The sequence below is a fragment of the Lytechinus variegatus genome, chromosome 5, assembly GCF_018143015.1.
Source record: "Lytechinus variegatus isolate NC3 chromosome 5, Lvar_3.0, whole genome shotgun sequence".
Classification (NCBI taxonomy): domain Eukaryota; kingdom Metazoa; phylum Echinodermata; class Echinoidea; order Temnopleuroida; family Toxopneustidae; genus Lytechinus; species Lytechinus variegatus.
This window is the reverse complement of record NC_054744.1, coordinates 32850154-32862518: the sequence shown is the minus strand read 5'-3', so window position 1 is coordinate 32862518 and position 12365 is coordinate 32850154. Positions and strand designations below refer to the sequence as shown.

At 38.5% G+C, this 12365-nt stretch overlaps 2 protein-coding genes across 2 annotated transcripts; both read right to left on the bottom strand.

Annotated features, from left to right (window-relative positions):
• Nucleotides 1-27: 27 nt before the first annotated feature.
• LOC121415409 (MAM and LDL-receptor class A domain-containing protein 1-like) lies at nt 28-3596 on the bottom strand. The gene is made up of 4 exons (XM_041608609.1): nt 3294-3596; nt 2907-2997; nt 1503-1709; nt 28-164 (listed from the first exon to the last, which is right to left on the bottom strand). The coding sequence occupies exons 1-4, from the start codon at nt 3594-3596 to the stop codon at nt 28-30; spliced, it is 738 nt and encodes a 245-aa protein (XP_041464543.1).
• A 1961-nt stretch (nt 3597-5557) lies between these two features.
• On the bottom strand, nt 5558-11860 carry LOC121415408 (MAM domain-containing glycosylphosphatidylinositol anchor protein 1-like). Its single transcript, XM_041608608.1, has 6 exons — nt 11742-11860; nt 10647-10785; nt 7754-7877; nt 7025-7112; nt 5779-5928; nt 5558-5565 (listed from the first exon to the last, which is right to left on the bottom strand). The coding sequence occupies exons 1-6, from the start codon at nt 11854-11856 to the stop codon at nt 5558-5560; spliced, it is 624 nt and encodes a 207-aa protein (XP_041464542.1). The 5' UTR covers nt 11857-11860.
• Between the last annotated feature and the right edge of the window lie 505 nt (nt 11861-12365).

The following is a 12365-nucleotide window of genomic DNA, read 5'->3' as shown; positions in this document are numbered from 1 at the left end:
ACTGCATAGGGCTATGCAAGCAAATTTTCAGCAGACTGCAGATAAGCAAGCATAGGGTGCAGCAGCAATGCACCTTTCAGCAGCTCCTTGGCTGGGAAAGCCAGCACTTTGGTGCCACGCCTTTGTTATTTGGACTGGCGTGTATGCCAGCGGTGGTGGGTACACTGGATATAAGATATAAGACATACATGTACAGATAGATATTGGATGTTTTATATAAATATATACCTTTGTGATACACTTTATTAGGAAATTCATGATATATTCATGTCTTACACATGTCATGAAAGGATTGTCTTAGGAAGTGGCTTAACTATCCAATATTTAAAACTTAAAGCTATTTTGTCATTTATCAAGACAATTGGTGTAGTTATTACAATGTTGAAGGTTTTGTTTAAACACTGATTAACTAAGGAGAGTGGAGATTTTTATATGATACTTTATTAGAATAAACATTTCACTTGTTCGAAGTTAGGACACTGCTATTAGGTACTCAAAAGCAAGTATAGAAGTTTAATGACCTGCTTGACTATACTCAGCATTTACTTTATTTTTGAACTATTTGAACAACAGAAATGATATGAACTGTAGGCTGTTAATCCTTGTGTGTCTCTTCCAGACGGCCGTTTTTCTTGATGGTTTATCCACGTCTCTTGACCATGTTGACGTTACGTCTCCGTGTTTCCATGTATCGCTATGGTTCTCCTCGTTTAGCTACGTCCTACGTCTTGTGACGTTCACGGCCTCTTCGTCGTCTTACGACGTTCTACGATTGCTACGTTATTCACGGGAAAGTCCCGAGATCTAGGTTATCCGGTTTCTTCTAGTTTGGCAAGTTCATCCCATATCTTCTTCCGTTCGCACAGCTCATCCATTTCTTCAGCATCGTGTGATCAACTTGAACATTGAAGCATTCGACGTCTGACGTGAAAAGTGAAGACTTGAGAAACTGAACTTTCTCCATATTATAAAGTCGGTATACTAGATAATTGTTTTCATAAACAGAGTTTATGCTCTTTGAGTAGGAATAGCAGGTCACAATATTTTATTTAGATTATACTTATTTAAGACAGGTTGTTCCAAAACTTGTTGATACTGGTTTATTGATCTTTATGTTTTGTCAGCATGTGAGCCTCGATAATGGCAGTATGGATATATATAATAAATTCATTTTGATTGAAATGTACAATCCTATCTTATAGTTTAATTCTTGGGTGGTCAAACAGCCTGAGTAGACTAATAAGTCAAGTTCACATAAAACACAATGTGACAATCATTAGCATTCGTAGCATATTACGAACTCGTTTGTAATCTACTTATTAATTTGGTTGGGTGTCGGTCTACCAGCGCAGTTGTAGTGTGTATCGTATCTATATAGGTATGTTGCTATATTGATGGATTTAGAGCGGTTCTAAAAACGGTGGAGACACCATGTTAACTATGTGATTTTTTTTAATAGGGATATAATTACCCAAATTAAACATCGAGCTTTTGGTACTTACCATATCTCGTATCCAACGTGTGATCCTTTGTCGGTCCCGTACGACTAAACGCCGGCCAATCACGACCATCCAAACCCTGACGTCGCTCCCAATCCCCGTAGTCGGCGTCCAACTCTTGCATGTAATCGCAAAAATCGTCTTCGAAATCGCAATCGATGTTGTCTCTTCCTGGAGGCATGGTAGTAGGCTGAGGGGGCTCCGTAACAACTGAGTATTTAACATAATCATGGAAGGTGCTTAAGTGATGGTAATGAAGAAACACGAGAGTGAGCTAAAAAGTGCTAATGGTTCCGCTGACCAAGGCGGAGCATCAATAATTAGATAGTATTGTTCATATTCTGTATTTTTAATATATAACTGTGGTCTACAGTTTACGGATTAACTATGGATCGTCAATGTGAAACATATCTCTAACACGACAGGTTCAGTTTAGCAGCTCATTTGACTCTTAGATCATGTGGCAATGTGGGCATTTTGGCTGGAATAATTCTCCTCATAATAGAACATGGCGAAACAAAGTGGTAAACATAAAGAAACGTACAATGTGGAAAACATGTTGATGTCGTCTACTGCCCATTACTGTAGCACAGAGTTAGACCACGGTCTAAGATAAATCGGATTTTGGAGAACGGGACTATGACTTTATGTCTAAACTATGATGACATTAACAGTACAGAGAATTTTATGTTACTCACTGGACAATGGACAAACTCGTTTTCCTGTAAACTTTTGATAAAACTCCCGCAAGCTACATGTACATGTATCCACTCGTACTAGCCGTTTGTTCATTTCACCACCCGAAAATATATGGGGATGGGAAGGGAAGGGGGATGGGTGGTTTGCAACAAGCGGACCACGATTTGATGCCTAAATGTTTCTTTTTATGACGTTCGTAAGAAAATGTTAGAAGAAAACAGGCGGTCCCTCCTGATCAATCTTAGATCAGCGGCTGCAGAAGTGACGAAGATTCGGCACAAACCCTTGCATTTAATAGGCTCGATGCTTTAGGTACATGGTATATGTCTGAAAGAAATATGGGTGGATTTGCACAAACATTAATCGTGTTAATAATTGTGCATTTATACTGCGCAATTTTTACAAGTATATACTCAACTGCGCATTAAAACAATGTTGCTTATTATTACCCTGGCTTTATCAGTGTTGCCTACAGCTTGGCGCTCCAACATTCGAGGAATTTCTTTCTACTGGGTACTCATTCACCTTAATTGAGGTTGAGTACTGCAATTTTTTGCTGAAGGAAAACACGCTATGGTTGGGAATCCAACTCACGACCCTCACATTCAAAACGGGAGTCATAACGACTAGACCACGACGACCGTATGGCATGATAGGAACCTTTAATAATTGCGCTTTATTTATGATAATGTACAAGTGTTCACTCACATTCTGGACAGCTTTGTTCCACGAATAACCTGACGTCATCTATTGCGATGTCATCACGTATGTACACCCCAGGTATACCTTCAAATACCACCTACACAAGAAAGGGGGAATCATAATGACTTTTATTGTAAAGACAAGAAGTTAACGAATAACTATGAAATAAGGGGAATCGAGGGAAGAGGGGAAGAGTGGGTGGTAGTAGTATTCATTATGATCAAAATAAATATCTTTTTATCGAGATTTTATAATACGTCACGTTAAGTAGAATATACCCATGCCTCGTAAACTTTAAACATTTTCAAATTGAGCAGGAAACAATTTTTGTCCTTAGAAAGGAGGTAGGCTAGATTTATCGATGAATAATGGAACTCTAATTCGATTGGTTACCCTGTATTCTCCGGACCCTGCTGGTACAGTGAATGTTCTTCGATGCCAGTAGTTTCCCTGGTCGCCTGTTAATTTTGTCACTGGCGTCGAAGGCAAGGCCATAGATTCAGGTTTGATGTAGACATTGAGGGTTTCGACATCCCTTCCCCACATGTGATACCAGAACTCTACACACGATGATATTGATGGTGATGCTGTGGCAATCGGTGACATGATGCGAGCGACGTCCTCTGTATCATGGTAGATGGAACTACCGACGAACAAGTAAAACCCTGCAAGTGAGAATGAAAATGTCATTGCCATCATTATAACCCATCATTCTCATTACCATCATCAACATCAACATCAACATCGTCACCGTCGTTGTCCTCGTTTTCCTCCTCACCATCATCAGCACCATCGTGTTCATCAGCAGCAGCAGCACAATCATTTTCATCACCATCATCATCATCATCATCATTATCATCATCATCATCATCTTTGACAACATCGTCATCACCATCAAGATCATCATCATTACCATGACCACTTTTATCTCAATTTTTCAGAACCTACTCGCAATCACCAAAATCGGTGCTACCAACACCACTCACCGAATTCATCCCCTCTCGTATGGTCCATTTCTGGTCCGTTATAACCATCTTTTGTTGCTTGGTTCTGCCACTTCCAGTCAATGGTATCTGTGTCATCCTGGACGTAATAGCACAACTCAATTTCTTCGAAGTCACATGTTACACTACTCTCGTTCTTGATTGTATCTATAAATGGAGAGAAAAAAGCATGCTTATAATAGTTATTTTCTATATCTGTTTTTTCTCCCAATGACAGAAAGTTCAATTTATTATCTCAATATTGAGGAAATCTCATGTTTTCTTCTTGATCAGACTGCCGGAGTGAATAGGAAATGGTACTAATGCAGTATTAATACTGAAAACATATGAAAAATATAGTGACACCTATAAAAGTTGTAAATACAGAAGTCACTTATTTTTTGTATGGTTGTGCATTTGCCTTATTCTGTTTTTACGTACACAGCAATGATATAGTTGCGATTATTTGGTTAATTGTAATTTAGACCAGTAGATTTTTGGTTCGCAAAAACTTTTTGATAAATGTATTAATAATTCTATCTCAATTTTGATGATAAAGCCGAAATGTAAGAATTTAAAATGAAATGATCTAGAGTTTGAAATTATTTTTTTTAAGTCATCATCATCGTTTTCGACGCCATTGTTTTCACATTGTATCATATAGATATTTTGTTATTAGTCGCACTATGGTATACCAACATACTACATGAGGGGACATTGCAATAACGTCAACATCAGGTATCGGTCCATCCTCCAGTGGGTTTATTGTAATCGGGAACGGAAATTTCCCAACGGTTAAGATAAGCAATGAAATAATTCATGCTCAAGGAACACATCTCTCAGTTTTTGTGCATGTAACCATGCCTAATATCATTTTTAAACAGGGAACTCCACTCATTAACATTATGATTATACTTACGATGGCCAGGGCAGGCAAAGCTCGTGATTAAGATATCATCGATGGCGATATGACCATTGTACGACGAGCCACGGGCGCCTTCAAAGACGATCTGCATACAATCACATTGGTGCTTATTTGTTTTATTTTTATCCACTATATTATAACATCTTTTCTCGGACGGTAAAAACGTGACTCAAATATACATGTAACGCAAGAGATTATTATATTATTAGCTTTGTGTTACCATCCTAGCCGAATTTTTTGCAGACTAAAACCCATGGTGCTTCTTGAAGACATAAGAAAATTGGGAGAGTACAAGAAGGGTTGGAAATTTTAACATTATTCTAAACGGAAAAATAAAGCCCGAGCTGGACTCAACTCAAATAATCATTTCACTTTTACGTTACGTATTCTATGAAAAATCCTCACGTTTGAATCACGACAGTTTAGAACAAATATCTTAAGCATTACATTAAAATCCTTATGAGTGTTTATCTCTGCTTCTGCCCCTCTCCAAACGTCCCCTCTGCCACCGGCCAGCGACCAGATGGGTGAGCCCACAGAGCTGCTATTGGTACGGAGATACACCGTCAGTTCCCCGATGTTTGCTTTATACATGTGATACCAAAACACCACGCAAAAGGTCTCCTTGTCGTCCCCCTGAATGCCCCGAAAAGTTGGTGATATGAGCCGCGCGACCTTATTCCTTGTCATCCAAAGGGCTTCAGTGTACATAAAGTAACCTAAACGGATATGAAATTATTGGAAAGCTACTACAATGCTAACAAACATGACAAAGATAAGAATAGAGATTATAATGATAATGGTAACAATAATGCACTCCATATTCGTTGTTCCTAAATGGGCAAACACTGAGCAAAGGTGCATAATATATCTTAAAAAGCAAACACGAAATATTAACTCAATAACGCATGAACTAAGCAATTATGTTAAACAGTTATTAAAAAATATCATCATTGCGTTACATACTCACCTTCTTCTGTTCCCGTTGTGTGGTCGATGGCAGGTCCTGGGTCAGAGGAGTAAGTTTTTCCGTTCCAGTGGATGAAGTCGAAATCTGCTGTTTCATCATGAACGAATCCACACATGCCAACTTCTTCCTCGAAAGTGCAGTTCAGGAAATCTGTCAAAATTGAATATAATTCATGGTTATGTCATGAGGAGTCCCGTTTCATAAAATACTGCTCTAAGAACAGCTCGGGTGAATTTGCCGTAACGGTAACAAGCGTGAAGCAGAGCTCATAGACAAAATCTCCATGGTTGCTATCGATCATACTTACCATAATTTTGAGTTTTTATGCTGTGGGACTAAAAAATCTCTTACACAGTTTCACTGTATTCGGTACCAGAATTCCTGAAACTCATAGCCTTACCGTTTTACTAGACAGCGCTTTCAAATAGTTTGTACCAATAAATTCCCAAGCATTAATTATTTGCTAGTAAACACGGCTCACAAAGTATGCCATATATCAAACACAAGCTTGTCAGAAAAAAAATATCTCAAAGCTACTTCTCCATTTGGAAGCATTAAGATTGTTATAGCTGTATAGGAGCCCTAGAAATGACGAGCAAGGTATGAAGATGATAAATTTCCATGTGGGCATCCAAGGAACCACATCTAGCGGATTTCGTCCTTATGATGGTGGTCTTTTAGCCTGGATGTAGAAATATCCTGCGTCCTGAAGGCAACGATTATTCCAAACATCCTAATTGCACAGGAACTAATGGAACTCACAAGGAGAATGGGAAATCAATACTTTAGCAACGAGAGATGAGTATCAATGGACCACAGACATAGCCCTGTGGGACAAACAGATCGTGCCATTTGTTGTATTAATGGCTTTTTTTGTAATTTTCATCGATAATGGCAGAGGAGTGGTAGGCCTAATAAAATGATTTATCCGTTGAATTGATTACTGATTCAGTAATCAATTCAACGGATAAATCAACGACACACGGAAGAATTTCCCGTATTTCCTTTGTACATGTTGTTTATCAGGAGCAATTTAAATGATGTTTATTTGTAATAAAAGTACAAGTCATTCCTTAAAAAACTTCTCATTTTTCTAAATTTTGAGTCAACTCACGGCCAATTACAACACACGTTATTCCGTACACTGTACAGATTTGCCAGTTCCCTAATGAAGTCGACGCTCGTTCCAAATCACAGTATGCATCCACATCCTACCTTTATATTTCACACTTGAGTTTATACCTACCAAGTGGACAGAGTCCTTCCTTTACTTCGACATCATCAATTGCAATGTCGGAATACTCTCCATTTCCTATTTCTGCTTCGAAGACTAGCTATATAAGGAAGTTAAACAAATGGTTTGAAATACGTGTCGTCAATAAGATATGTTCTTTTTTAGGTTCTCAGTTGTCATAAACACACTTACTGTGGAACATTTAAAGAATGAGTGAGAGAAGGGGACAGTGATAGAGGGAGAGAGATAGAGAGAGAGAGGGGGGGGGGGGGGGCTAGGCATGGGGGAAAGATGGATATTGCAGGTAAGATTAAAAAAATTGCGACTCGAAATACTTTAAAAAAGAAAAAGTGATACAACATATAAAAGCTGAAGAGCAATATCTTTTATAATAAATTAGTATAATGATGGAACACCTAGGATCTCTCTTCTGTCATAAAACTTTCCCATTTCACATACATCGCGCAATAAGAATATCTTCTAATATTGGCCATTACCATTATGGGTTGGAAACTGTGTATTTTCCTTCCAGCTGAATTTTACTGGTGTTATTTTGTATGATTGCTAATTCACTACAAGCTGTTTCCACAAACTCTTAGGAGAGATCTCACTGAATCACCAAGACTTGAGGAAACCGTAACTTTCAAATACACCCTGTATTAGGGTGGGGGTCCCTATGCAATTAAATGGTGTGTAAACTACAGACGGGCAGCACAGTGGCAAGATCTAAGACTATTATACCTGAATTCTATTGGTGCTATTTTGAACACTCGCCAGTCCTCTATACCAGCCGCCTCCGCGATTGTCTGAGAGAGACCACACTGGATCACCCAAACTCGAGGAAGTGATATCTTTGACGTAGACTCTATGTGAAATAGAAAACGGAAAGGGAGCTTTTGACAGAGATAGAGCAAGAAAAAATGAGAGTAAGAGCAAGAGAAGGGGGGGGGGGTAGGGAGAGTTGAATGGTCAAGTTTGTTGTTGGGTGAATGTGGTGCGCCGAATAGAAAGCACAACCGAGATGCAACGACTTGTACATGCCTTGGTACAATTTTCAACCCATGAGGCTCAAGTATATGAAATGCAGGACGTACAACGGAGGAGGCACCAATGACCAAAGGCCACCCACCTTGTGCGTTCTGCGTGGTACTCCTTTCGTGCAAGTATGGTTCTGACAAGCGCCACAATGACTTTCTACAAACTTCGCCTCTGATCACACGTACTAAGGTGCGCTGCGTGTTGCGACCGATGTACATGTATCAGCCCCACCACATTGCGTTCTATGTACGTTTGATGTAAAGATCACGTAATTGCAGTTTGTATAGTGGTATTGCGCATCACTTGCTCGTAAATTGAGAGGCTCGAGTGAAATCTCGGGGTGTCACGGCTTTAGGCAGTGACCAGACACTGATCGCGATAGTGTAAGCTTTCGATATCACTTTAGCTAAGTGTTCTGCAAGATGTACGCGATTTGTCATATTACTGATGAAGGCTTGAACTATTCAATTACTTCAGTGCATAGTAAAACGCCCTAAAAATGATATGGACTATCCGTTTTCTATTAATTTTGATACGAGGTGGGAGTAAATTTTGAGGGTTACCTTGATGGCGTTATTCTTCGTACTTTGTAAAGAATTATGTTTGAACCCAAATATAAAACAAATATACATACCTATTTTTCGAGTATCTAGTTTAAAACTACATGTTTATGCGTCGGTATCTCCAAAAGTGCTATTCTCTTTCGGGCTACGCCCCTCAGTGAATAGTACTTCTCGATAAAACATTTGGTCATAGTGATAGCACAAAACTTAAAGACAAGATACATTTGTATAATATTAAAATAATTCTATTTCATATTAACATATATATCAATGTTCAATTCGTATGTCTCTCATTCATGTATCTTTAAATGACATCATGTAATCCATTTTCTTGATAGGTTCTGTAACACCCCAATACAGAATATCCACATGTTAGATAGAATTGAATATTTTTTTCTAGTCTTGTTAAAACGATTGCGCCTTTGGAGAAATTATCTGGAAGGGTGGTTGCCGCGTTCTGTCCCGTCTATGGGGCGGAAGGATTCCCAGCACATTCCTAGAAATGTCCGCTCGTTATTCGAATGTTATCAAGGGAATGTCCTAGGAATCAGTCAAGGAAGTTGTTGAAACTCAATCGTATCAATTCAAATGGTAGTATACTCGCACCTATGATTGGTTATCATTCTTTGAAAAGCCGTTTTAGGCGAAACTCGAACCTGCGCCGATGTACCCGTCAGCAGGAATGGTTTATTGATTGATCCACATCAGTCGAGCTGATCGATGGGTCGATAATTACGCCCTATCCTAACGTTTCGGCATGTTCGGGTAGCCATGAATATCCATGAGATGTAGTCTAAATAAATTAACCCTGGTATACACTGAGTATCAAAAAAAGTTTACACTTTGAAAAAATCCTGTAAAATTACACATTTGTAATATCCTGAAGATTTTTCCACATTTTAACATTGGTACAGATCCATTTAAGCAAATGACGATATAACTATCGAAAAATATTTCCGCTTGAGTGAGCACCAAATACTTTTGAAAAGTTAGTGAAAAATGATTTGCGCAGAACTTTGAAATAGCTATGCGAATAAAAGTAAGCTTTATCATGAAGAACACGTAGGTTTTAGCAAGTAAAGTTGATTTTAAGATATCTTTGACATCTTTTAACTTGTTTTCTTGCCCAATACACTTCAGAGAGAGCATTGCGCCCTGCCCACTCCCCCACACACCAAGGCCATGAAGACGATATTTGATTTACACTGAGCTGTGATTTACATAAAATGAATTAGGCCTGATTTTCATTTTGTCAATCATTGTCAAGCTTGGGAAAAGTGTTGAGAAACAAGTATTTAATGAAAAATGTAATGTCAACCCACTTTAAGTAATAATAACTTAGTGAAAAAGTGCTGGATATGTCTGATGTAAACTTTTGTTCAGATTCAGTTGTGTCCTCGGCTGCCGCTGGCACAAAAAGGGTAAAAGTTGTGCTTACTACGTGTTGAAATTTCAATTTGGGTGGCAAATTTGTTTAAAAATGCTTGAATGTATCTGTTTTATCTTAATTGACTAAAAGTGCAAGGGAAATGTAGGAAAAATGTATCACAGGTATAAGTTTGATTTCGCCCTTTCCCCTTGACACTGCGTGAAAACTAGCATTTCTGCGCAAACAGATTTCTGCGAGCTTTACCAAGATGGACAGTGCTCACTCAAGTGGAATATTCTGTCAAAACTTTTACTTTCATTGGAAAGATGAGACCCAAACCCAAGATTATGTGTGAAAAAATTACCCATATGTTGTATGTGTTTTAATTCCCAGAGCTTTTTCAAAGTGTAAACTTTTTTTTTGATACGCACTGTATAGACTTATTCATGAAAAAAGTTACGGTACAGTCTAATGCCCTCTTGCATCAGCTACACAAGTACTGACGCCTCCCTCCCCCCAAAAGAAGAAAAAAATCGCTGTCCGGACAGGTTGCGGAAGGGACGCGGGTTACAAATTTTTGCATTTCGCGTCTTGACCTGACTTTGTCCTGCCCAAAGTGGGCGCCTCGTCTTTGCGATAGTTTGTAAATACACATTCTACAAACCTGAGTGATCCTGTTGTGTCACCATACATTGAGTAAAAGAAATGGATACATTGCGGCTTAATAACCTCCTCTGATAAGCTTGTCAAGCGAGCTCTGTTGCCTTCTGACCTACCAGAAGCTTCGGCATACAAGTAGTATCCTGCGTAAAATAAAATGACAATGAAATATGTAAAATGGTAGCAGTAGTATTATGGTAAAGAGATGGGGCATAGGTGCTGTTCTGGAAGTGACGACAATAATAATGATACATGATTGGAAATGAGATGATCATTCCAATAATATTTATCATACTTAAAGTGATTTTTTAATGGTTATTATACAGTAAGGATGTTATGTCGTCTATGATAATTCATCATGCTCGTAAACTTTGGCGGCACTCTGGTTTTAAGGATCATTCGAGTCAAAAGCCAACGTAAATTCTAAAAAATCGATTTGCTGAATTCGGCATTTTAGGAGCTTATACAAAATGTTGGGCGACATACTATCAACACAACCATTGGTTAGAATTTTATCAAATTCTGGGTTATGTAGTTTTAAATCTATAATGTGCGCTTTAGGTGAAAAATGTACAGTATTAATTGAAAAATACCCACTCAGAGTTGGATAAATTTGTTAACCCATTGTGTGGCCAGAATGTTGCCCAACATTCTAAAAGTGTACTTTTTTTCAGCAGTTGTATTGGCACCCTAAGGGCAGTCTCCCCTAAAGTTTAGTTTTAAAGAATAAAATAGCTATTAACATTACGGCTCAGAGGCTGTTTGTAGAATAATATAAGGAGTGGAATCGTGGTTTTCGCACACCAGAGTCCGATGCATGGGGGTAATGACATATCTGCTTTCTTGGATAAGTTGTCCTGATGCACTAAGTGCTATTTAAAAGTGTTATATGTATATCACCTTCGTAATCTTGGAGTGCACCACTCTCTGACTTTACATTAATTTTATGATCTACTGCAAGTCGGTCATTATGTGACAGATTTTCAGACAATAGATTCACTGTATTCTAAATTACCAGATGATATATGATTTTTATTTTGGGGTGCACTAACCACCTTCTGATTACTACAGATATACATGAATAGGACCATGTCCTTACCAAGGCGCGTTCCATGGGTATGGTCCACATCAGGACCAGTCTCGCGGGTCTCGGTACGACCCTGGAACCTGGTCCAATCGAAGTCATCTCCTTGGTCCTGGGTGTAGTCGCACATACCCTTCTCAAAATTGCAACTGAATCCTCCACGAACATGTTCTATTATATAACAGATAGTGCACCAGTCATGATCATGGCGATAGTGGTGAGTTAAAGATTTACTCAAATGCACTGATTTACCTTTGAAAAACTGCCATGTGTCATTATTGATTTAGACCATCACAACGTTGTAGGATTCTATGATTATCTCCATATACGGAAAACAAATACATTTCATATTTCGATCACCATTATGGTCTTTTTGAGGCCAAATCGGTAAAATTCATTAGTCATACAACCATGACATGGGTTTTACACCTTTACCTTCCCCACTCCCCTTCTCTGTCTCCCTTTGTTTCTATCTCTCTCTGTACACACGGTCTCTCTTAATTCTCAATTTTCTAACTTTCTATTTTCATTACATGTTCCCTATTTTACCATCTGAATACATTCTTGCTAGAACATCACTGACATATTTTATTCCACATTCTATTCGAGAGACGTCGCAGTTATGTCCGCGAAGTTAGT